Below are 26,438 nucleotides of genomic sequence, written 5' to 3' on the forward strand. Positions count from 1 at the left end.
AGCATGCGGATCACACCCCCCCCCCCCCCCCAAAAAAAATAATAAGAAGAGGTTTCAGTTTCAGTTTCAGTTTATTATTTCTTTCAAGTACAAATGTATCTATGTATCTAGTACAAAGGTATCTAGGTACAAAAGTATGCAGACGAGGGTCCCAAAGTCAAGTGACTGCAGTGGGACCCTCGGTTAACAATAACGTTGAAATGATTAATCATTACAGCACGTTAAAATTATACAATCCAAACGTGAGTGACTAGTGAAGATTCTAGTGAAAAAACACACATTCAATGCAATATAACGAACACATAGGAACTATTTAAACAAGTAAATGAGCACAGCATAAAATATAAACCTAAATTTACAAACATTTTCAAAGTTAATTATGCATACAGTTTCACATAAGAAATAATTATTGTTGACAACCTAATTATACAAGATGAAAAGTTGAAGTTCATGTTTAAATGCATGGAATGATGATGATTTTAGCGTGTAGGGTAAGTTATTCCATAATTTAATCGCTGCGAAGGAGGATGACATTTTGCCATAGTTGGTGTTACATTTAGGTAAAAAGAATTGTTGTGATTATGGGCAAACCTAGTGCTACTGGAGTTTATGAGCAATCTAGAATCGATTAATTCACACACAAGCTGTTTGTTAAGCTGTTTAAATAAAGTTATGATTAAGTGAAAATTAAACAAGCCAGACACAGGTAGAATGTAGTTAGCCTGAAGGAGTGGAGTAGCACTGGAATAAAAAGAAGTGCTGGTAATAATGCGAATCGCCTGATTCTGAATGTGCTGTATGGACGAAATATGAGTGAGTAAAATAGTAATTATATAATACCTGGCTTAATTTTGTAAGTTCGCTTTCGAAATGCGGTGAGGAATCAAATTGGGTCGACGCATGCGCGCTTCCTTGCCGCACGTCACGGTGATTATGATCGATTATTATATCAATGGTTTATCGTCGTGATCAGATTATTGCTCTCACGTAAGACGTCGCATGTACGTTTTCGTCAACTTAGTAGCAAGACACTCTTTATATCTTCAGTTCACTGACATTTATTAAATGTAACGCCTGTATGCATCTATTTTCAGAAACCCACCCTCGGATATACTTATAAGTAGCCTGATCCCTGCTACATGCCTGCGGTTCTGGCTGCCTCGCTTTTCCTGTCGCTGCCAATGTCTTTAAAATAGAAAAAAAAAAGATGGAGAATAGGGACCATATCTGACGAAAGGCGCCCTATTCGAGTTAGCAGCGAATGTCGCTTGTCAAACAGCTCAGGGCCACTTATAGGACTCGTGACTGTATACCATTCAACGCAGCCGAGCGTAATCGCTGCAGCGGAAGAAGCATTCATCAGACACTCGTGGCATATTACGCACAGTTGACAGCGGCGCGCACGCGTAGTCTAATATGTCCTTCGTTTTTTTCCTCGATGGCGTAACAGTGTTACAGAGAAGCCAGCGCATATAGTATACGTCTCGACATCACTGCGACGACGCCCGCGGAGGAACGAAGCACATATTCTTTGACGCTTTCATTCCCTAGTTTCACCGTTCCAGCTTATGTCACGCAGATACAAAGTCATGCGAATGCCGCATAAGTACCTGCAGTGCCTTTATATATTTTTTTACGCGTGCGGCGGAACTTAACACATGTTTGCGACATTTCACTTCCTCATGTGTCCTTGAATATTTTCAGTCCAATTTCTCTGACACGAATGTTATAAAGCTCGAAGAAAAAAGTGAGCAGTGTCGCTCCGAGGAAAAAATAAAAAAGACTTCAGCACACTGGCGTATATGCAGACAACGATTTTATAATATCAGACTGTTCGAACGCAACAACAATTTTTTTCTTTTTCTAAAGAGCGTTAAAACGATGCAAGAGAGCAAGTATATAGCTTTAATGAAGAGCAAACCACTTTAATGACGCGGAATCTGGTTCCAAGCAATTTTCCTTCAGTGAAAGGACGATCACGGAGGAGATTCAGTGCTGACCTCAGAGCACGCCTTCGCTTCTGAAACAGGAGACAGCTCCTGAAAAAAGAAAAAGAAAGCGATCTACGTGCCTCACATGCCTTTGAGCCACGTGTTCGTATCGCACACGATCGCCCCGTTCTTCTTGACAAATGTCTCTCTTGACAAATGTCTCAACGCTATACCGCTTCTGCTGCCAAGCGGGTGCGGCTAATACGGCAGTACACGCGCAGTGTCGCGCAACCGCTCGCGTCATATTCGGCAGCGCACGCGAATACTACGCGACAGCGCTCGCGTGTCGCACATCCTGGACGTCTACCAAGAAGCGGTCGGGTGTCACACGTGACGGGTACTTCTCGCGAAATATCGCGCCGCGAAGCCATAGTCCCGCGACGTGATGCGATCTCCGCGTCCGTCACGGATCCTTTCGTCCGGTATAGGTGGCGTCGTCGTGCGATATCGCGCGGTTGCGCGTTGTTATCGGAACGGAAGATGATAGTCGTAACGTTAAGGAAGAGGAAGATGGCAGAATGAATCTGGGAACGAGTAGGAAAAATGGACTTGGGTCTAGGCATTGCCTCCGAGATTAGCCGGCGTCTCGGAGGCCATGGTCTAGGCCACGTAATGCGTGAGATACATAACACGACGGACACTTAGAGAAACATAACGATACCAAGGGATGGCAAACGCAGCTAATGAAGGGTTCGTTCGTCGGGTGATGAATTGAATAATTTTTGAAGATATAAAATGGAATCGACTCGCGCGGAGCAGGTCGAGTTGCAGATCCTGCAGCGAACGTAGAAGAGGCTTCGGCTGCTGCTGCTGATGATGATGATAATAATGCTTACGATGATGATCTTCGGCGCTGTCAACCAAGACTTTCCCTTTAACAGTCAGTAGTGTTTACACAATGTTGTCATGAGCCGAGAGCTAAGGTGGATCGCAGTAATCCGCATGGGTCCTTCGACTGTCATTTAGCGCTACACCCCAGTTTGATTATTTCATCCAAACTATAATGGTAACACCTAGATTCGCAGACAGAAGGAGGGTAGAGAGGAAAAGAGAGAGAGAAACGAACCCAATTAAAGCAACCAATTTTTTTTTCCGTTGAGAAGGGTTATGGCCCAAACAACGAAACATTCCTTTCCCCCAGTCACTTCTTCGCCCGTGAGGCCTACTTACAGCGAATGATACCGATGGAGGAATATGCCTAAATACGTAGGTACATCGGCACGGCACAAACCAGAGACCTTGGAAGCATTGGTCTCCAGTTTTTTCCCATTATGAGGTTATCTTTCGCGCTGTCGCTAAAGGACGGCGCAACTAGAGGAGGGGACAACACGGACAAGCGCGATTGCGCTTGTCCGTGTTGTCCTCTCGTCTTCGTCCAGTAGTTGAACATTTTATTTCCATCTATCGTAGAGTTTCCTACGATAGTTACTAGAGGGAACTCAGGCGCTGCGATCGTTCAGCCACCGTGGGAATGAATGATGGGTGTACATGAATTTGCCTAATCTTCGTGCTTGCGGCTTCGAACGCGCTTGTGGCTTTGTTTATTATTGTGTTTTGGATTTTGTTTCGGATAAAATAATGGCTCGTGGCGAACCTCGCGAGCGGATTTGCACTGGTCAGCCTAAAAGGGTCAAGGTATGGTGGCATAGTCAAGGTAAAGTCCCTAGATTTTTCGATGAGGGAAAAATCTAGGGACTTAAGGTCAAGGTGGTCAAGTGGGACTGCTGAACTTCTGCTGAACTTCGCGAACTTCATTTCGCGACAAAGCGGCTGCAGGTGGCTGCTACACGGTATCCGTTTGATGCGCCTGAGCAGTTCACGAGGTACTGCACATTGCCAATCGCTACAAAAGGTGCAGGAGAGGTGCAGGTGCACCTCTCAGCTGCGGTGCAGCTTGGTTGGTGCAGAAGTGCGTGTGTGATGTAGCAGTGCAGCAGATGACACTTGTACCAGATCAAGTCTTTTTTTTTTTTGCAGCGGAGCTGTTAAGCTTTTCGTTATGCCGTTCGTAAAGTCCCTAGGAGAGGAAAAAATCTAGGGACTTTATCCGTGCGGGCTCAACAAGAAACTATCATCTGCAGCCGGTGCGCGCTTTGGCTTTCGTCAACCTCTTCATGTTCTTAGTCAGTCGTCATGCTTAGTCAAGCCAATCAAGTAATACCATGCTAAGATCAAGGTAATTAAGGACATGCTAATTAAGACAACGATAAGACGCTACTAATTAAGTCCATGCTCATTAAGACCTCGCCAATTAAGACCATGTTAGTCAATAGATTGCGAATTAGAATCATTGTAATTAAGACCTTCCTAATTTGGGCTTCGCTCATTAAGACCTTGCTAATAAGTTATGTCGGCCACAAGCCCCGCTGTTAGTCCAGCCTTTCATTACTATTACAAGCTGTCCACATCTTTTTTTTCAATGTGCTGGCGCGCCAGAGAGAAACAAACCACTGTTGTTGCGTTTGCTTTATTTTAACACACAATAACCGTAGTCACAAGTTACAGATGAAGACATTCGTCGGTAAGTCAGTTAATTTAATTGCATATCACATTAAGAAAGAAAAGCGCAAGGAGGCGTCGGTCGGCGAGAAAGATTTCCGCGATTAACACATGGCTAGCAAGTTCATCATTAGGCTAGGTCTTTTTTGCGAGCTTTAGCACAATATGCACTTTTCATAGACAGAATATTTTTTATTGTTATCGATTACTACACTACCAAACGCTGAAACTATATATGGTTTGAGCTAAAAAGCTGCGTAGTGGAACATCTGACTACATACGAAGAACCAAATGAGCACAGACTCATTACTGGTAAAACACATTAACTTTTTTACGCGTTTAAAAACAGTAATAAAGTTCAACCGATCTCAAATCTAGGCGTATTATACGTAAACAAGTATTCCAATTTTTTACTACACCTCAAGAAATTGCTGCTAAATCTATAGACGTCAGCAAAAAAGGCAGCATTGAAACTGCAGCAACATTATTCCACATTTCTGAGTGATCACTTCTTTTTTAAACGTATGGATGCAAAGGGTCTCTGTACACGTCGTAATTATTACAATATGTTTCATTTGTACCTTAATGATTACCAGTCGTAAACGTCAAAAAGCCACAGAAAACCGAAAGAACGAAGCTCAGGCAAATCCATGTAATGCCCATCATTCCCATGCTGGCTGAAGCGCTATGCGTTGCAGCTATAGGTACACTATAGCGACATATTTCTCCCTAGTGTATTATTAAGAAACTCTATGCCTACTATATCATGAACCTTCTCGCCGAGCAACAAGTTTTATTGTACTAAAGGACGGAGCGCAGCTGTGTGGTTCATACACGTACGTACATGTAGCTTTTCAAAGCTGGTAGTTTGTGTACGGCACGCATAGCGAGCATAACAAGCATACCGCAACTGTCACCACGCTCGCTGTCGCACGCGCAAACAAATTGAAAGCCAACGCCTACGCAAACCAAATTTTGCGGCAATGAATCGTGCATTTCGCTCGAAATCATATGCGCAACCAGTAACTAGCGGGAACTTTAATAATAATATCTGGGGTTTAACGTCCCAAAACCAAGATATGATTATGAGAGACGCCGTAGTGGAGGGCTCCGGAAATTTCGACCACCTGGGGTTCTTTAACGTGCACCTAAATCTAAGTACACGGGCCTCGAACATTTTCGCCTCCATCGAAAATGCGGCCGCCGCGGTAGCGGTAACTTTAAAAGAAAGAAACCTGGCGGCTAGCAATTCAGGGCGTTTCGAACGATCAAGCGGAACGTGCATCTCCGCTCAGTTCATTCTTCCGCAGGGGCAGCGCCAGGATTTTTTAAGGCGAAAGATTTAGATGTCTCATCAAACGCGAAAATTTACCGTCGGCGTCCCGCAGCATCGGAGACAACAAGAGTGGTGCAAAAAAACACCACGACGTGATGACGCCATTATATGACGTCATCATGACGTCACAGATCCCCCAACATTTGTGACGTCACTATGACGTCACGTTATGACGTCATCACATGACATCGTAGCTTGGCCAAAGGTGGGCTGATCACGGATGCAGTGCGAAACCAGATGAGGCACGTGCCTCTGATCCTGCAGTCAGAGTCGGTATAACAAAAAAAAAAAAAAGCTGTTGAATCCATTGGCGAGAAAGAATGGCTGCACGCAAGACGCGGGTTCGTATCGCGACAGCTCTCGTCCAACGCACACAGAAAGCGCCCGATCGCTGTTCGAGTGTTTTCCTACCTTCCAGCACGTGTGTTTTCCTTTCTCGAGCGCACGGATAGAATAAACCACCGAAGACGGTGACGCCCTATATATTTGCGCTCGCTTTTTGTCACGCGCTCGACGGGCGGACCGTTTCGCAACGCTGCACTCTATTACTTTCAGGTCACGAGCGGCATGTCAGCGTGACGTAGAGTTCCCGACAGGAAAGCCGCCGCGCTTATCGAATCAGGGGGAAGGAGAAGAAGTGGGCTGCCCATGGAAGCGACGCGGCTTCGGTCCAGCACTTCCATACAGGTGCGTCTTCAAGTTCTCACAACACATGCACAGCGTATACACATAAATACCAAACAGTAACACGAAGGCCCCGCTTCATGTATGTACAAGTTTGTTTATTACTCAGGGGCTGAATTCACAAAACTTCTCTTTCCTAACTGCGTTTTCCCATTGGCAAGCTGGTTTCGCTAATGATATGTCCCGCATTGTGAGTGGCTGAAATATGCCCTTGCGAACATATTTAGAGTAAGATGTTTTTGTGAATACGGGCCCAGTTTATTTAGGCGGACGGTACACAGCGGACGGTACACAGCGTTACAGATTTGCCGCCGAGGCTAGGGGGAAGGCACTAAAGAGGCATGCAGTGTGCAGGCTGCATGTTTGACGTCGTCGCACTGTACTTTGTGTACACAGTGAGAATAGAAGAACAGTTTTCCGTCCATTTCAATGTGTCTTACATTGCTGCCTACGTTTACAATGCTGCGGTAGACGTGCAGTTAGACTGATAGGAGTTCTGAGCCCCCGCTCCCACCGTTCCTGTTCCTGTTGAGATAAGCTGAGCCCTCCTGAACTCCACTGCCCCGTCCCCCTTTCCGCTTCCGAAGCCCCTGCTGTCTACTGAAATTTAAACGTGCGTTGAAGAACCCCACGTTGCTAAACTTAATTGGGTCCTCTTCCTTCTTCCCGAAAGAGTAGGCACCTACCTCTACCTCTTCCTTCTTCCCGAAAGAGTAGGCAGGCGTGGTAGCCCTTTAGGTGGCAGTTGTCAGCCTGCTCTCTCCCTATTTCCTCTGCGTCGTTGCGTATTTGTGTATGCATATCAAATAATAAGTATAATAATGGCTGTCACGAAGAATGCTACCACCACCCCACACGCGAGAAGAGGCTAATAATACTGCGGAAACTTCCAACCAACGTATATTCGCATCTAAATCTGTACTACGCGATGCGACCTGCAGCCTACTCATCAATATGCCCACAGAGCGAACAACACGCATCACGCGACCACGCGCACCCGACCTCACACCACACCATACCGTGCGCGTGACAAATGGGAGGCATCGATGGCCAGCTCATGCCCAGCTAACCAGCGCAACAAGTAGCTGGATGGCAGGCAATGCGGCAGGGCTCCTGGACTGAGGAGACCTCCCACTGCTGAGCGGAGACACCGTTCTCACTAATGGATATTTTCTCTCTCCACCTCTCCTTTAGATATGCCTTTAACGAAATCCTCTTCTGTAACGTCATTGATTTCATGTGGGTCGTTCGAATCGAGCAGCGCTGTGAAATTGCGGTTGGTACAGTATACTGTGAAGCTGCGCTCCATCGTCATTCGCGTTGCCAGGCAGCTAGGCGAGGGGAGTCGGGAAAGAAGATGGATGGCTCGATTGTCTCCGGCACCGATGGCCAAACGCGCACGTGGCTTGCTTGTGGCTGTCTCGGAAGGACTCAAAACGCAAACATCAGTGAAGTGCAGCAGCTTGCATGCCGCGCACGCGTGCATGGATCAGCGGTTCGCGAGCACTCGACCAAACGTCGGGGCAACGGATGCTCCGACGCCGCGCAGCTTCCCTCGCACGCCTGCATAACGCCCGCAAGTGGTCGTAAATGGGTTACAATTGGCCATCACACGCTTCGTATAGGCCACCGGCCTCCTCGGCTAGCCGAAACCGGCTCTTTCACGCGTCATGACGCACGTTCGAAGGGGCACGAGGGGCGCGCTGACGTAGCCGTTGTCTTGGTGGTTGCGCTTGGTGATGTGTCGTGTTCGGTGGTGGTGGCGGCACGTCCCATCGAGTCCAGTAGAACGAAATCGCCGTGCCATCGCATAAAAGGCGTCGCCGGAACGAATGCATCGCGCTCAATCTTTCTGTGCACAGCTGTTCCAAGACTCCGATTTCGTCGCCATCCGGAGAAGCGGCTTGCGCCACACCTTTAGTACCCCGGAAGACAGTCGTCGCCTTTTCCGTTTTACGGCCCAAAAACTGCCCAGCGACGCGGAGAGAAAACCGACGTGTGCGCTTGTGTGTGTGTGTGTTTCCGTGCAGCTCTGTTGTCGCCGCAGGTGTCAGCCTATTTATCTCTACGACTCGGAGTGCAAAGAAGCTGCAGTCATCCACTCATTCCCCACGTCTGCGAACGGACTCTTGCTTGTTGCTGTGCGACGGGTTGCTGTGAAACGCGCCTCCCTTCAAGCCCAAGGAAGAGTGTGCATTGGAGAACGGTCTGTCGCTTAACGATTAGCGGTGATTTGTTGTGCCGCTAACGACGCGCGCTTGGCTTCGAGCCGCACTTCGCGTAGGGATAGAACTTCGACATATTCAGGCTCAGTGACAGTCCAAGGGGCCAAGGATCTGTACAAGTTGAAAAAGACGAAGAAATCGCCTTCCTGGCTTCGGCGTCGCTATGCCATTGATCCCTCCTCGTTGCATCGCGAAAGTGTGAACATCGTCTCTAGTGCTCCTCCTGGACAGGCGATTTGGTCGGACTAAAAGGGCGGCGCCAGCAAGCCCCGAACACTGTTCCCGATCAACCATTGCTTCCTGGAAGGATCGCTTAACAAGCAGGAGCGAACCGCTCCGAAGAAGCGATACACCGAACGGCAATACGTCGGCGCGTCAACCGATTCAACCGCTAACGCCCCGCGGTGTGTCTCCGCACGAGCCCCGAGTTCAGGGAGTCGTTGCCGTCGCTGCCGCTGCCACATCGTGCGCATCCTTGACCCCTGCACTTCCTCGACACGTATTCGAGTTGGCGATGGCTCCTGTAGCGGAAGCGCTTCTTCCGTCTTGGGCCCGCGTCGCTCGGCGTGCGGCCGTCCCGTCAACATCGGCCACGGTGCGTTTTGTACGTCCCATCATGGGTCCGTGCAGGCCGACCCCCAGTTCGCCATGGACCGCCGAGAGCCGCGCCCTGTGGGCCTCTCTCAGCGGCGGCACGAAGGCCGGCGGCAGCGCAAGGGGCCGTCCCGCTGGGTGAGACATTGAGCTGGTGCAGCCATCTATAGCATACGGCTTCTAAGCTGAATTCACTGACAGAAGTGCGCGCCGTTCTAGAGGACCGCACTGCTTTCGGTAAAAGCATCTGAGTTTGGCGAGTTCGCGAGCATCCCATCTCTAAACATTTTGTTACTAACTTTACTGTTTAGAAAAAATTTATTTACACTATGTACAGAGCATACATCCTGCGTGACATATCAGTGTTCAGGGACACATTCACATTTTCACAATTGCACATCACAAAAACTAACACTTTCACATAGGGCGATCAGTGAGCATGCATATCACAGTGCCATATATGTGCTGCACCGTTCACTGTCAGTATTCGTTTAGAACATCCAACATTACTATTTACACAGATTATTCCAGAATCCGCTTCAGATAAGGTTGGCTGTCAAAATGGTTACTGTTAGCCATCGTTCTTAGCAGAAGAAGGAGGAAAGAAAAAGGGTGCTTTACTTCTTCCATTGTTTGAAGAAAGGAACGTTATCTGAATGGACGAACTGCATATAAGCTTTTATTGAGGAATGTCTGATTGAATGCCCACAATGTGACTAGCAATGAACTATCGCTCGCAGTCATCTGTACATGCATCTTAGCAGTAGCGCAGCAAGAAATGTTTTTCGGGAGGTGTGGAGGGGGGGGGGGGGAGGTGGTCACTTATACTTTATTCATGTTCGTGGGTCCGTTTGTATGTCTGCGTGTATACGTATATACACATGCAAAACTGAACATTTTTCGGGGTCCCCCCCCCCTCGGCAACGCCACTGCACCTTATAGGTAGGCACTCTTTCCAACATGTTAAATATGTTTGAATCCTGGTTCTGCCCAAGGACATCGGCTCTCAAAGTTCTCCGAGATGTGCTCGTAGATAGTAAAGTGATAAATTCCTTATTAACAGTAGTTACCGTAGACTTTCAGTATATTTATGTGCTCGTGACTTGTCCCAGCTGTGTTGCATTCTTCCTACATCTTAAGCCTCTCCTGCCATTTTTCTGTTTTATTTCTTTTTTCTTCTTTATCCTTTGTTTACGGACTTGCCCCTTTAGTGATTTGACATTTCGTTATCGACTTTTGAGTAGGTTTGGTATGTTTATATTCTTGGTCTCGTTTGTTGTGTGTCCTGCCTATGACCTTCGGAAACCCAGCCCTATTTGTGGCCATGCTCTGTATACAGTTAAAAAACTCGATTTAACGAGTGACCACCGCGCTCAAATTACTTCGTTAGATCGGGAAGTTCGTAAAATCAAGAAAGGAACTTTTAGCTCCTTCGAAATCTAAAATTGTAACGTAGCAACACCTCAAAGCTACTGCGGCATCTTATTTCCCACTAACAAACGCCTGCGTGTGTGATAAGTCCACGAGGGCAGTAGGTAGACGGTCACGTGAAGCTATTTCAAGCTGCCGATGTGCAAAGAAAGGGAAAATGAATGCAGTGATTGTTCGATCAGACATAGCAAGAAAGTTGCAAGATGATGATCGGCGCATTAATCCTTAAATAACAAAAGCAACCACCACGTTCCTTCGGGAACACTTACAGGAAGGATAAACGACCACCACCAGTGCCATTTTGTACGTAAAAGCGTTACCGATTGTCGAGTCCGTTGTTCCGTGCATGAGCGCGGCGTGCAGCCTCGTCAAATAAAACTAGGGCTGTGACAATAGCGGATAAGTGTTTTAACACGATTGCGTTACAGCGCACGCCCGAAGAAAAACCAGTCTGTGTCAAAATTAGCAAAAATCATTGCATTTAGCACCAATTTATTCCCGCAAAAACTTCGTTGAATCGGGTTTAGTGCGATGATAGCTTCGTTAATTCGAGTTGATGACAACATTGAACCCTATGGGTACCTGCCCGAGAATGGAAATTTTTTCGTTAGATCAGGAAATTAGTAAAATCGAGTTTCGTTAGATCGAGCTTTAACTGTACGTTGCCATGTAAATAAAGAAGGAAGAAGTAGTCGTGAACAACAACTTACAGGCTTTTTCTTGATATATATATATTTTTTCAATGCAGTCACTTTGCATTTATTTATTTTATTAATTTACATATACTGCCATCTTGTATAGCAAGATATTGCAGGAGTGAGTACATACATATAGAGGCATGCCGTTGGGCAAACTCTCGAAAAAAAAGTACATACATATTGTCAATGAACTGAATAAATATTGTATGCAAAAATACAAAGAAAGCAAACGAAATAAGAAAAATAATATCAGGGTACGTGAGATCGTTGGTTCATGAATATAATTAGGTAACGGCTCCACAAATTTATGATTTGATAAATCTCGCAAGGATCCATCAAGGTCATTCCAAGCAGCAACAGGAAAGTGTCCTGATTCGGGTATAAGCACGCAAACCTTTTCTCGTAAGGATCGAGTTTTTCAGATTTATTTTTGTTTTGCGCAACAGAACAATTCGGGTGTAACATAGTTGTCATATCATCATGGAAATCACCATTACTGTCTCAACGACGTCCAAGAAAGCACACTATACTCACAACCTGAGCTTTTTATCTCGTCTCTTTCTTTCCTTCTTTCTTTCTTGACATCCCGTAACCCCTTTCCCAAGCGTATAAGGACATCAACTCGGACGTGCACCTCGCTGGCATACGTCACTTTATTTTTCTCTTTTACCTCTCTCCGTGTTGCGCGAGCATTGTACGGCGCATTCTACAGCGTCCTGTGTTTGGTCTAAAATTTCCACCGTCTTTCTGAAAAAAGAAGAATGATTCATACGAGAACAAAAAAAAAAAACACTGTTTTTGCCAAGTCACAGTACATACGCGGAACACTTAGGCGTATTTCCGTACTGAACAGCCGACCATATACCAAAGATACGCTGGCGCATCATCACGACACAATGTTCATCGCAGCGATCATTGTTATATAGCAGAGGGCAAAAGTGAGACGCCTTTGTTACAAAACTCTATGTATTTAAACGGTCTTCGCCGTGTCGAACACACTCCACTTCACGAGAGCAGCATTGATAAAAGTGATAGATCTGACGTTTGTACGTTCAGAGCACCAGCACTCATTACCTCCCTCTCACGTCATTTTTTGATACCGTAATCTCACAATGGCAATTGCCTGGCTTCCTGAGGAGGCAGGCTGTACGCATAACGAGGACGCTTGTGAGTACACTCGTTCTTCTCGAGTGTTTGTTTCTCCTGCCCGGCCTCGCCTTGGATGACCTGCGCCGTCTGTGATCGTTGCACAGTGGCCGACGTCGATAGGGGCCGAACACCGGACTGATAAGATAGTGGACACTGACCTCAGTCTCATTTCATAGCTGGAGCCTGTTCAGAGTCGCTGTCACTCGGCTGAAGATAGTCGGAAAAAGAGATGGAGAGAGAAGAGCGGAGTTTTGGTTTGAGATGACGCAATGACTAGGAATTCGAACACAAAGCGGCGTGAATTGCGTAGCCATTAATATATATATATATGTATATATATATATATATATATATATATATATATGAAGGAAAGAAGTGTTAATTTCAAGGTCTCGTTTTCTTTGTTATACACAATAATAATGAGAACTAACAGACAATAATGCCAAGGAAAGTATAGGGGATGTTTTTAGAATAAATGTAAGGTAATTGTGAAGAAAGAAAAGTGGACGAAAAGATAGCTTGCCGCGGGCAGGGACCGAACCTGCGACCTTCGAATAACGCGTCCGATGCTCTACCAACTGAGCTACCGCGGCGGCCATCCCCCCGTCCACTTTATAGGGTATATGTGTGCATTTAAACGTGGGAGCGTCAGTCAGCGCCGCCAGTAGCCATGACGGCGAGTGTGGAACACTCTTTTTCTGCCTTGTTGGCGTCACGTAGCACGTGAACTTATTACGAGCTGGCAGCTGACCAATAATCCCTCGCATACCACCTTCCACTTTTCTTTCTTCACAATTACCTTACATTTATTCTAAAAACATCCCCTATACTTTCCTTGGCATTATTGTCTGTTAGTTCTCATATATATATATATATATATATATATATATATATATATATATATATATATATATATATATATATATATATATATATATATATATATATATATATATTATCTGGGGTTGAACGTCCCAAAACCAGGATATGATTGTGAGGGACGCCGTAGTGGAGGGCTCCGGAAATTATGACCACCTGGGGTTCTTTAACGTGCACCTAAAGCTAAGTACACGGGCCTCAAACATTTTCGCCTCCATCGAAAACGCAGCCGCCGCGGCCGGGATTCGATCCCGCGACCTTCGGGTCAGCAGTCGAGTGCCATAACCACTAGACCACCGTGGCGGGGCCTATATATATATATATATATATATATATATATATATATATATATATATATATATATATATATATATATATCACCGTGGCCAAGGTGTTGTTCGTGTTTTAAGGCGAAAGCCTGAGAAGCCGCATCAAACGCGAAAATTGACCGGCGTCCAGCGATGGTGTCTCCCGTCGGAGTCCACACGAGTGATGCAAAAGATCATCATCACGTGATTTAGTACGTACAAAATGTCAGCTAACGTACCCATTTGAAAGGCGGCCTTTCCCATTTCTCATACATGGGTCATTTCTGAAGCGGATTTGACCTCAGGATTCGAACAACATATCGATACCAATCTGCAGAATGACTAAAATATGGACGCTGATTCTGAAATATAGAGATTTTGTTTCATGGTTGTGCTTCAACGCACTGTGACCCCATGGGGCGCCTCACGAACAAAATGCTTGAGACCAGTCATGTCTGCGTAGCTCATTAACATACTTATTAAGAAACTAAAAAGAAAATGCGGGACAAAGACATGCCATGCGAGGGTAGTGCCGATAACGATAGGTCCGCGGGCCGCGCGTTTGGGACCCCTGCTTTAGAGCAATGATACTGATGATCGCTTTGTGGTCGCTGTGGTAGACCGTGATTGGTTTCGCGACTATTTTCAGCAAGAAGAATTTGTTCCTTTTGTCCAGCATTGTGTTCACGCTGTTCTTCTGGTCTCTTTAATTTATTAATAATAATTGTTGGGGTTCAACGTCCCAAAACCACAATATGTTTATGAGGGACGCCGTAGTGGAGGGCTCCGGAAATTTCGACCACCTCGGGTTCTTTAACGTGCACCTAAATTTAAGTACGTAGGCTTCAAGCTATTTCGCCTCTATCGAAAATGAGGCCGCCGCGGCCGAGATTCGATTCAGCGACCTTCGGGTCAGCAGTCGAGCACCATAACCACTAGACCGCTTTCCGTTGTCTACCCATGGCAGTTTTAGAATGAACTGAATGAGTTCCTAGACGGGTCTCCTCTCCCTTTTGTATATGAAAGCGGGAAATACGCGGGTGAGAAGGAAGGGCCGTATGACGTCATTCGAAGCCCTCGTGTGAAGCACAAAGCAGCTGCAACCTAATCTTTACCGGGAACGTGTGGGATCGGTGTTACCATTGTTCACAGTTTGTTCACAGTTGTTCACAATTTTGTTGTGGCGTTGCAGTTGTGCACGAATGTGCGGCGAACGCTAGCGGAGTTACACGTATTTGCTCGTTTCGCTGTTTCCTTCGCTACGCTGCGTTCGTCGGCTCGTCTGTCCACCTCTCCGAATTCCCTTCCTCAGCGCGTCTGAAGTGAAAACGCAAGGAGCGCGCGCATCTGCTAGTAGAGGAGCACGCGAGCGTCTGTTGGTGAGCAGTGGGATTTGTCCAGTTTCTGTGGCACGTACGCGTTATAGGAGTTTTGTGCTGACGCCGCTAAGTTTTCAGACCAACGAGAGAGGTATACAGATTCGCTGTAAAAAACACGCTGAGGATAGTTTTAGGCGTGGCTAATATATGCGAGAAAAAATTGGCCGCGTATCTGCGTGCTTCGCTGCAAATGTCGTCTAAAGACGATAGAAGAGGCGCTGCGTGAGATATGAACGCCATCTGGCAATACGTCAGGAAACGTGAATGCTGTGTTGCGGGCTGGTAGTCCCGGCGCAGCAGCAGGCGAAGACCGGCGGTGACCAACGCGACCGGCGGGGACGCCAGCCAGCCCGAACACGCGGTTTGGCGCGAAGCGCCGAAGCAGAAGAAACCTCCGCACTCAACGAGTACTCTCCACACACTCTTTTATATTCACGTCGCCTGGGTAAAGCAGGAATGCCAGAGCGGCGCCCCATGGCATTCGTACAGTGTAATACTGAACCGAAACCGAAACACAACAATGAGCTCGTGCAGAGGGCACGGAGGAAGCCAAGTTTCGGCGCAGTCGCATTTTCAGCGCAGCTTAAGAAACTAGGGTCTCTAGAATTACGTATCTATGTATTTTCTATTAAAGGAACACACCACCTAATACTTACCTAGTGATGTTGCACCTCAGATATGCGTAATGTTTGCTTTTTGATCAACAATGTACACAAGTATGAACCTAGTCAGCCGTTCACGATGGCTGGCCCTTGGGCAAGTGGTTCAACTTTGGCCGAGTGGCTGAATCGAGGGACGTGCCGACAAACAGAAAGACAGACAGACAGAAATACAGACCAAAATTTCTGCGTTTAAGTTCCCCAAGAAAGACTATCGTCTTTAATATCGTCTTTAATAAACCACGAAATATTAAGAAACGTGTTGCCGTGTTACGGAATACATTGCGTTTTTTCTCAGTATAATTACATGCTATACTTAGCAAACAGACACCGGTGTATTGCTATGAACAAACCCCTTGTCTTCCACAGACTTTACCTGATATGGAACACTTCAGGGTAGCATATTGCAAGCCTGTCTCGTTTAATATATATATATATATATATATATATATATATATATATATATATATATATATATATATATATATATATATATATATATAGTCAAGTAGATCCTCCGTGAGAAGTCACAACGTTGTTTATTTCGGCGTTTCAGCCAGAGTGTGGCCTTCATATATATATATATATATATATATATATATATATATATATATATATTATAAATCATTTATTGATTCTATAATTTAATGCATCGTCTTTTGAAACTTGATAACTTAGCATTAGAAAAAGAAAACACTTACAGATAAACTGATCCACAGAAAAAGTGGTTCCTTCATTAAATATTCGTTCCCTGAACTCACTCATTCTTATGATGTAGTAAACTTAAACAACATAGAATGTTTTTCTACTGTAATAATTCAAGTGCTATATTCCACAATCATATGACATAGGACTGCCAGGCGGAATTTTTGTAAAGCACATTTTGTAAACATCCAGACTCGTTGAGAAAATACGAGCGAGTATTAACTTATTATCAGAAGCCCTTTATTTATACTTTCCACGCACTCTTATTCGCCCTGCCGTCTGGATTTCGAGTAACGCATACAAACTATTCACAAATTTATGTTTGTTTTATAGATAAGAAAAAATTACAGCATATCCACGGGTGAATGATGAAGAGCTTGGGCGAAGCTCCTGACGCAATCATGGTCTCGGGATCCGCTTCTCGTTGAGCCCGTTTCGCAACGGTGTCCTTGGCGAGCACCGTCTTGGGATCCGCCTGGCTGCCGCCAAGCGAGCGCCCGCCGCTGCGCATCGTCCATGCTGCACCAACGATCCGACACGTACGGCGACGATCCAGGAGAATGAGAGAGGCGCTCGTTTCCCGCGCATCCCCGCGCAGCAGCCAATCGGAGAGCAGCGGCACTTCCAGCGCCATCTAGTGTCGATTCACACAAGCGCCATATTGCACACAATTCTATTGGACCAACGCCATCTAGGAAATGAGACGAGAAATGGTGATGACGACACAGATTGTGTACAGCGCCATCTAGAAAAATTACACCATCTCCCGCTAAAGGGGACCATGAGGCGATGCGAAACCGGAGCACTTGCACGATCGCGTTCCGTTGGCGTTCGTTGGGCATGCTACCGACCTCGCGTCGTGGAACGCGAAGAGGGACGCTACGCGCGTCGTATCTTCCATCTAGCCTGGCCGTTAATTCTCACAGGGCGAGCGGGGAACGCGGTCGACAGGCGGGCGAGAGGGGCGCAGCGTAGGAGGGAAGAGAGAAGGGGAGGGGACGCGCATGCGCTCGAGTTCTTCGCGACGTTGCGCAGGAGAGAATTTCGGCATGTCTAGCCCGCGTTTCAGAGGAAGAGTGGAAAGGGGGAGGGGAGAGGGGAAGTGGAGAGGGGTATGGGAGAGGGGAAGGGGAGAGGGGAAGAGGACATGGGGAATGGCGAGGGGGAGTGGAGAGGAGGTGTGTGGAGAGGGTATGCGCATGCGCAGTAAGGGTGGTCACGCCGCAGTTTACTGCCGGCTGCCGGGAGATACGTCGGACAACGGAGACGTGACAAGGTTAGACTAAGAGGAGCTACGCCCCTAAAACGAAGGGGGAGGGGAGGAAAGGAGGGGGGAGCTAAGGGTGCTGACTTTTGTTATAGATTTGTGATATATTGCAAGCACATCGCAACTGTTCGTAAGGTGTGTAGTTTTTTTAAGTTAATCCTCCCATATGAATACCAACTAATACTATCCTTTGATCCACTAATGGGAGAAATGGTGGTTATGCGCATAATGTGGCTAACTTGTAACTGAACCCTTCTGCGCGCCTAAAGACTGGATTGTGAACTGTTCTTAGTGTTGTGTTCGTTAAATGAAAAGGAGCTGTCGCGGAAAGGTGCGTATCACCACGCACGCACACACGGAAGGAGGAAAACATGACCCCCCCCCGAAAAACAAAGAAATAATAGAGAAAGAAACACCTATGAGGTGCTCAGGTGTAGTCGAACAAGTCCCGTAGCTGCCAAGTTAGCCAGGTCGTTGAATCAACCAGCATGATCCGCGGTAAAAATACTGTTGCTCTGCACACTGACATAAGCGTGAAAAGAATTTCCGGTGATAGCGGGTCGCGGGGCCAATCGAGGCCGTTTGCATCCGAAAGCTCTTTCTTGGGTTGGCAGCAACGGTGGAAAGGACTGCACTTGCACTCGCTTACACTACAGTTGCGTAATACTATACATGAAACAACTTTTCCTCCACCAGTCGAGTTAAATTACTTCACTCGTTCCAGCCTCCTGATCAGGAGATATCAAAGCACGAAGGATCATCTGAATACCCCCCCCCCCCTCCATATATTTAGGCTCTTCCCTCGCCGTAGCTGGTTATCTTACTTTGTCTGCATGCGGACGTCTATAGGATGCCTGATATGATGCTGGCAACATTCGGCAAGGCGTGTAATTGCGCTGCTGGCACAGCGATAACACTTTCCTCCACTTCCTCGTCGTCGTCTCCTCGGAATCGTCAGAGACGCGGGCAGCACACGCCAAAACACGGCCGACGATAACCCGCGCGCGAGTGGCAATTCTGTAGCGTTGCCGACCTCCACGGAAAACTACCGGGCGTGCCCGTGAGTCAGGGTGGAGTGCGCATATATACACTCCCTTTCACTCTATACTGCTGCAGCAGAGATTAGGCATTTTGGGTCTCTTAACTGCTGCACGCGTGCACGCCGACGGACGTGTTTACTGCTGTATAAGAACGGATATACGCCTGCCTCTTGAGCACACACGCGAACACGCGATAAGTCGGTCTCGCAGTCAAGTTTATCGAAAGGTAAAGGACGGCTTATACAAACAGCGGCATCGTTTATCCCACAGATTCCGAAGATATGGGCCGGAACTTACAGACATCGGAATATCGCTGACATACGATCACGCGTGGCAGGAGTGAAACCAACACAAGGCTCGGCACCCGCCACCCGGTCGTATCAACCGAGTCACGAGCTTTATAATCGCCAAAGGCGCTCAGCAATCGAGAAGAGTGCTGCCACTCTATGGACCTTGTAATAGCATTCTGTCCACACAACTTATATCTTGCAGTGGACGATGTGACGTGTGAACAAAGTGATTTGTTCATTATTTGATCTTCTCGGTGCGGGCGGAGGCGCAGGTGGATGCTGCGGCAGGTGATATTATACTGGTATCTGGTGTACAACTATACCGAGGCGAAGGGAAAATCACGGGCCCAGTGGCGTAGGCAGAAATGTTTTTCGGGGGGGGAAGGGGGGGGGGGGGGGCACGCCCTTGATCCGACGTGGGGTCCGGGCAGGTAAGTGTGGTCGAGTATCATACTGTGCTCTGTATCCCATGGCAGAAAAAAATTTCGGCGGGGAGGCGGGGGCACGGGCCCGGTGTCCCCCCCCCCTGACTACGCAACTGGCCCAGTACGTCTTATCATAACAATAGTCTACTGTAATACAGTACTCGCACACTGAAACGCGAGAAGTTAAGGCTAAGTAACTGTAAGGCTCAAACTTCCCTTTCCAGCGTCTATAGTTCATGTCATATCGGCATAATTTTGACTCGAACATTTACATCAAAGCCGACATTACCTTTAGCGGCCAGATTAGCAGCGACATATGATGCGGTTACCACGAGCAATTGCTCATAGCAGTATGTATTCTAAAAAAATATTGTACAGGTGAATATTTTCACCTTTTCTATCCGTGAGTACATTACATCGCACATAACTACATGCCTTGCCATTTTCTATCTATCTATCTATCTATCTATCTATCTATCTATCTATCTATCTATCTATCTATCTATCTATCTATCTATCTATCTATCTATCTATCTATCTATCTATCTATCTATCTATCTATCTATCTATCTATCTATCTATCTATCTATCTATCTATCTATGCGAGTAATTAATGTAGATGCCTACAATGCGTCCACTTTGTAAGGGCGGTCCCAGCTCTGCAAGACAAACAGGGCCTGCAGACATTTCCTGTCTGGCGGGAAAAGCTGCAGGCCGAGTTTTCTTTTCTCGACGACGGTCCACCCGAGCTTCTGAGAAACCGGAAGCAGTGTTGTGTGACCGAACGGCATGGCTCCCCGCGCCCGTCCGCACTCTCGCGATGAATATACGCTCACATTTCAGACCCCGCGGACATGGGGCGGCGCGCCTGCTCGCTTTTTGTGTGTGGGCGCTTCGGGTTGTACGTGACACATACCACGTTCCGCCAAGAGCCGCACACTCAACTGGGACCGTCCTCTTACGGGGTTTGTTCGAAAAAGAATACATACTGTATTTAAAGAGCAACAAGCGTATCGCTGAAACCTATGACGGACTAGTGCTCAAACGGGAACAAAAGTGCGCTGCACGGTAACGAAGCAGCTACTGTTATTCGTCTTTTTTTTTAAAGGCCTTAGATGCCGCATCAAACTCTAAAAGTGACCGTCGGCGGCTGCGTCAACACAAACGATGCAAAAGATTACGTGATCAGACATTACAGCTTGACGACGTCACCATGTGACGTGATCGTGACGTCACAGATCACAGACGTTTGTGACGTCACTACGACACATTATGCACACAATATCACCGCATGATGACAGGTGTGCCGATCCCGGAGGCAATGCAAAGCCACGTTAGGTGCAGTAATCTTTCGGGTGAGGAAGTGGGAGAGGATAAATATATCGGCTTTGACGAAAAAAATCCTGCGCTAATGTCATTCCTGTGTAGGCCCTATGTGTAGTTCTAAATCCCGCGCCTGAGGAAGTGCGTAGCACGGGCAACCCAGCGACTTCCTTGGCAATCAATCGCGCGCTTGCCGAGGCGGTGGCGCCCTCTCTTGCGCGGTGCGGGTATCAGCCAGATGTTTCAGAAGCGGTTTTAGCGACCTTAGCTAAATTATTCCGATTAATTCTTGGTTATTTCTGTAGTTGACATTATTTTAGGCCTTGTTAGTTTATTTTGCACTGGTTTTGAGCATTGTTAGCCTTGTTTTAGGCCTGTATTCACCACTGCGTGATCATGCGACATGCGACATGAGACAGTGGATGTACGACAAGTCGGGCCCCTAAAGTGCTACGCACTTAAAGGGGCCCTGCAACACTTTTCCAGGTAATCATGGAGTGGCCTCATTAAGGGACTTTATTGCCTGACGAATGGACTGACGCAAAGATTTTTAGAATCCGTCAAGTACGAGATGAGTTATAGAGATCTGTCGCGCGCTGTAAGTGCTTTCTCCCTTCTCTCGTCACGACGAGCGCGCTGGAAGCTAAGCAGGGAGGTGTGGCGCCGCATCATGACCTTGAGCGCTTCTTTTTTTATTTTTTTTTTCGAGCGCGCGGATTACTCTCAGTGCGATCGCGAGAGAGAGCGCGGGCACATCGCGGCATCCCGCGGTAACTATGCAGCTCACGATGCTCAAATCAGCCCATGGACGTGGACCATAGGTTTATGGAATCATTTGTCGAGAGAAGAGAGAGCTATTTCTAGCTGATTTTGAGAATTAATTGTAAATTCCAGGCCGCGGGCTCCGCTATAATGCTTGGTTCACATGTTCTCAGGAGCCTCGAGTACCTGTATCGGCAGCGTTTTCTCATCATGCTCAAAAAGTGCTGCGGGGCCCCTTTAAAAGGATAAGATGGCTTTCGCCTTCGAGTCGTCTTAGGCGAGTGCATAAGGGACCCTGTGAGTTTTTTTTTATAACTAGCTTTCGCTTATGATCAGTAAAACTCACAATTATAGCGTATTCGTTGAATAAGCACTGGGAACTACTCGAAAACAAACGCGCATATCAGGAAGCATACGAGATGAGAAAATAGCGGTGACCGCTTCAGTTATATCGTAGCATCAAGTACGCGTATTCATGAAATGATGTTAATCGCGTCAATGCACCAAAATCACATGCACCTTGCTTATGGTGAGAGCGGGAGGCGTATATGCGAAGAACGGACACAGAAAGGAACTAGATGTACTACTGGATTGCTCAAGTGTTTTTCAAGATTTCCAGCAGAAGTCGACGCGTCGGTCTGGTTCGAGTCGGTTGAGAGCACCCTCGAAGCTGATCTATCGAGATAGATTACTGGGAACAGTCATCCGTATAGTCTTGGCGTTCGATTGTCAACGTTCGCGAAATACAGTTTCTCAGTTGAAAGGGGCACACAACACATATCTGAAGAGGTATCGCGGCCATTACAATATTGTACAGATGTCTGCAAGGCAGGGCCAGCACAATAGGCGGGGGGGGGGGGGGGGGAGGGATCAGGGTTGGACGGCAGCGTTTCAATATTGAACGCGACCCGTTTAGAATCTCAAGCGATTAAACGACTGTACTGTAAGCCAATCACTAATACGCATTGGTGCGCGACTGATGAGGTGTGACGTCAACGGCGTCTGAAGGTGTTGTACACGTTGGTCAGTGTTCGCTAACCTCAATGACAACGACCTATCCGAAGTCACTTCTCCAGACAGGCCGCAATCGAGATATCCCGCCGACTGTCGTTGCTGACGCAATCATTCCGAGAAGACGGCCGATGTAATGACCCCCTTTACCATGGAGTAAAATGGAGAGCAATTAAGTGCGGTCTATTCAACTGCACACTTCACGTGTCCGTGTATATATAGTGTATACATAGGTATATATATAGAAAATATATAGCAGTCGCGAGGGGCGTGGAAAGAGCGTAGTGTATCGAGCTTTGCTATCATCAAATTGGTGCGTCGTGCACCGTTTGGGAAAGAGAGGTGTCTGAGTACGGAGAATTGGTATGTGCGTCAGCGAAAATTTTCGCAAAGGCCCCGCTCGCTGTGCAGTGCAGACTGGAACCTTGCTAGATTGCCACCTGTGGAGAAACGCTGCGCGTATACTCCTTACCGGTGCTCTTAGTCATTCGCATTGACCATGTAGTCAATGAAAACAACCTATCCGAAGTCACCGCACTCTTTGCACTCTTTGTGCACACTGTACAAATTTGTTTAGGTATATCTTTGTAGAAATCTGGGCATGTAATTTACGAATACAGACTGATCGATGAGAGGTATAATTCAATTTCAGTCGCCGGCTTCAGGGTAGTGAGTGAGTATATTATCAATCAATCAATCAATCAATCAATCAATCAATCAATCAATCAATCAATCAATCAATCAATCAATCAATCAATCAATCAATATGATCTCTAGCGAACGCTGACCGAGGGGGAGGTGAGAGGGTAAAGTACAACACAGGGTTGTATAGTATAGTATAGCAACGTGTGGGGAAAGGGAGTGAGGGTGAGGAGGAGGGAAAGGAGGAGGTCAGAGTCACCAGCCTCGCGGCTTCCTCAGTCTTCGTACCAATAGTGCGTAGGTGATCCAATTTTGTTTTAATGTCCTTTTAAGTACACCGAGTGTAGTTCGCGCGCATTTTGAGCAGAGACACTGTGAGGTCTTAGAGGAAGATATAAACGGGAGAGCTGAGCTATACACCATACAGTGTTGTCCAGCATGACATATATATCTGCGTTGGCGTGAATGGTGCGTTTAGGTCTCTCACTGGGTGCAACAAAGTGGATTGTATGCATCAACCATTTCGTCTGTAAGAAGCTCCTGAACGGCACGGGAAGAAGATGGTTGCCTCGCGAAAGCTTTAGTTCTCCCGGAGGGACAGAACGCGGAAGGAAGTGTGTCGCGCATTCTACAAACATTTCTACGAGAGTCTGGACTGGTGGACTCAATGTAACATAGTTGACGAGGAAAGAGAAGCCTATAACCCCACCAATACCCCCACCGTCACCGTAACGCCAAACACCACAGAATGGTGCTTCACCAAATGAGACAACTCCGCACACAGGGCCGCCGGGGCGCAATTGCAAACGCAAGATAAACAAGGGACTGCATTGGCCAGCAGAAATAGCCGTTGGAGAAATAAAGTTCATTCCAATCCAATACAATTGGCCTTTGGATAAGACTGCAGCAACGAAGCCGGAAGCTTGCTTCGATCTTCCGGTTCCGTTCTCTTATGCATTCGAGTTTCATAAGAGACAGCATGAGCCGATGAGGCTTTTGCCTCTCGACCAAAGTCAGCGTTGGTCCTTTCAAAACAATCGTATCAGTAGCGTCTCATGGTTACATACTCTGCCAAACAGTCTGACCTAATTCTCAAGAGGCGCTGTCCGGGCTCCACACCTGAGTAACCGCGGTGAAATGAAGTAAACCAAACAGAATTGCCCTCGCTTTTGCTGCCTTTGTATCAGCTGTATCTTTCTTATTGACTTAGCTTGATACCCGCCACCTTCCCTGCTTCATCCAGCAAGGCTTAGGTGTGTGCACACAGATGACGTCAGGAGGCGTTGCTCAAGAGACACATGCATAGAGAGGACGTATCGTGATCCCCATTGACGCTGTTTACTCGACTTTGTGGTGCTTGCTTGTCTCCCACTCGCTGAGAGACTCCCACTCTCCTCAGGACAGAGTCATTCGCTCCCTGTATTCAAACCGGAAGGGGCTCGCTCTTTTCGACCTCGAGTCGATTCCTGTGAAACTATACTACGCTTGACTCCAGTTCCGCAATGGTACTCGTTGAGCAGCTGCTCTGCGACGTGAGGTAAGCCCAACAACGCCCAGAATTTCTCGTTCCACGGAGTTTTACTGCTGCACTTTCACTTTGATGCGTGCCACAGTTTGTTGCCGAAAGCGAAGCGCTGCAACATATGTGACTTGGTCCGTCCCTTTTCCTATTTGCCTGAACCGTTCCGTGGCGCACAGGAACGGCAGCCCCCCCCCCCCCCCCCCCCGTAGTCATCGGAGGGGAGCGCCAAGTGATCCCGACACCTTTACTCAGTTGGACCTATCCCGTCATTATTTAACGCGTAAGGTCGACCATGGTCATGCCGGTTTCTGACGATGAAGGCAGACGAGGACCTCTGATGTTGCATTCCAAGAACTGTTTATTTCTCACCTTTACCCCTGGAAACAGTGGCGTAAATCCCGGGGGGGTCAGGGGGGTCCTGACCCCCCCTGTGTTTAGACTGGGGGGGACCCCCTATGCAATGGTCCCCCCCCCCTGAGATTTTGCATTCGAACATCTTCCATCTTGACTTGCTTGAAGTTTATTTTCACACGTGCCATTCAAAATCGCCTCAGAGTTCCAGCTCTCAGATACAACGAAAGAAATAAGCACAATTCAACAACTTACGATAATATTTTTACGACATCTTCCCTGCGATGTTCAAAGTCTGCAACCACATCCATAGCACCAATCACGAAAGCCGCTGCCATGCAGCGGCCGTTTATCCACGTGGTGACGTACCATTGCGCCTTCTAACTCGCTGAGAGCAACGAGATTCGTGAAGACATTTCTTCAGCACCGAGTCTGGGGCGAGAGAAATTGAGTAAGAGATATTCGGCCTTTGCTTGCAAATATCGCCACAAATGAGTCATCTTTTCGCACCCAACTGAAACTGCACGCATTTTTCAGTACCCCTGTTCATTCCGTCGCCCCCATATGTATACTTCCGGAGCCCCTGGCTGCGCGCGCGTTTTTGACGAACTTCTGGGCCCGATCCACCCGATCGTTCAAACTACAGTGTTCTAGAAGTGTTCGCAGCGTCACCTTAGACTCACTTAGAGTCAGAGGTAGCATATGCAGTAACTCTACGTCACCTGAAACTTTCCGGCGGGTTGCAGGGCGCGGCTAGCTCGCGTTGCTGTTTTGCGCGCAAGAAAAGTCTGAATTACGGTGCGCAACACACGAAACTTCTTTTCATGCAAATTTCTGTGAGTTGCGAAATAAAGTGCTGTCGTTGTGACCGATTTACAGAGGGTGGGCGATATTTTAATAGGCTATGATGAATATGAATGCTCCTGCGTGTGGGGCGTTCAAGTTTTTTTTTTTTACTGCTGGTCGATACGATTTTCAATGCCCTTTCGCCACTGTAGCGATCCTAGCGACTTCACTCCCGCCTTTCGAGCCCCACTATACCGGATATAAACAATGCCTCATTTTTTTATTTATTTGCTTTCGCATGAGCTGGTCTCTGCGACTAACCTACTTAATGCTGTTTATTTTTTTTTCGCGAATCAATAATCGGCGGAATCACTTGGCTTTGTATTAAATGTATCCGCACCGTAATCTTAAATTTTTTTATTTGCAGACATAGATCATACAAGGTTACCAAAACTGGTTGGACTCGTAGGCAATATATATTG

The 26,438-nt window shown here is 47.1% G+C and overlaps 1 protein-coding gene across 4 annotated transcripts in view; it reads left to right on the plus strand.

Annotated features, from left to right (window-relative positions):
* Positions 1–26,438, plus strand: part of LOC119383474 (choline/ethanolamine kinase) — a 116,166-nt gene that overhangs the window by 13,388 nt on the left and 76,340 nt on the right. Inside the window, exon 2 of one of the 4 annotated variants that reach the window (XM_049412530.1) lies at positions 6,382–6,513. The exons of 1 other annotated variant lie outside the window; for it this stretch is intronic. In XM_049412530.1, the coding sequence (XP_049268487.1) occupies positions 6,382–6,513 (132 nt within the window). Of the gene's footprint in view, positions 1–6,381; positions 6,514–8,223; positions 9,468–24,724; positions 24,835–26,438 lie in introns of those variants that run through there. 2 more of the 4 variants (XM_037651603.2, XM_049412531.1) reach the window with 2 other exon arrangements.

The sequence above is a fragment of the Rhipicephalus sanguineus genome, chromosome 2 (assembly GCF_013339695.2).
Source record: "Rhipicephalus sanguineus isolate Rsan-2018 chromosome 2, BIME_Rsan_1.4, whole genome shotgun sequence".
Taxonomy (NCBI): domain Eukaryota; kingdom Metazoa; phylum Arthropoda; class Arachnida; order Ixodida; family Ixodidae; genus Rhipicephalus; species Rhipicephalus sanguineus.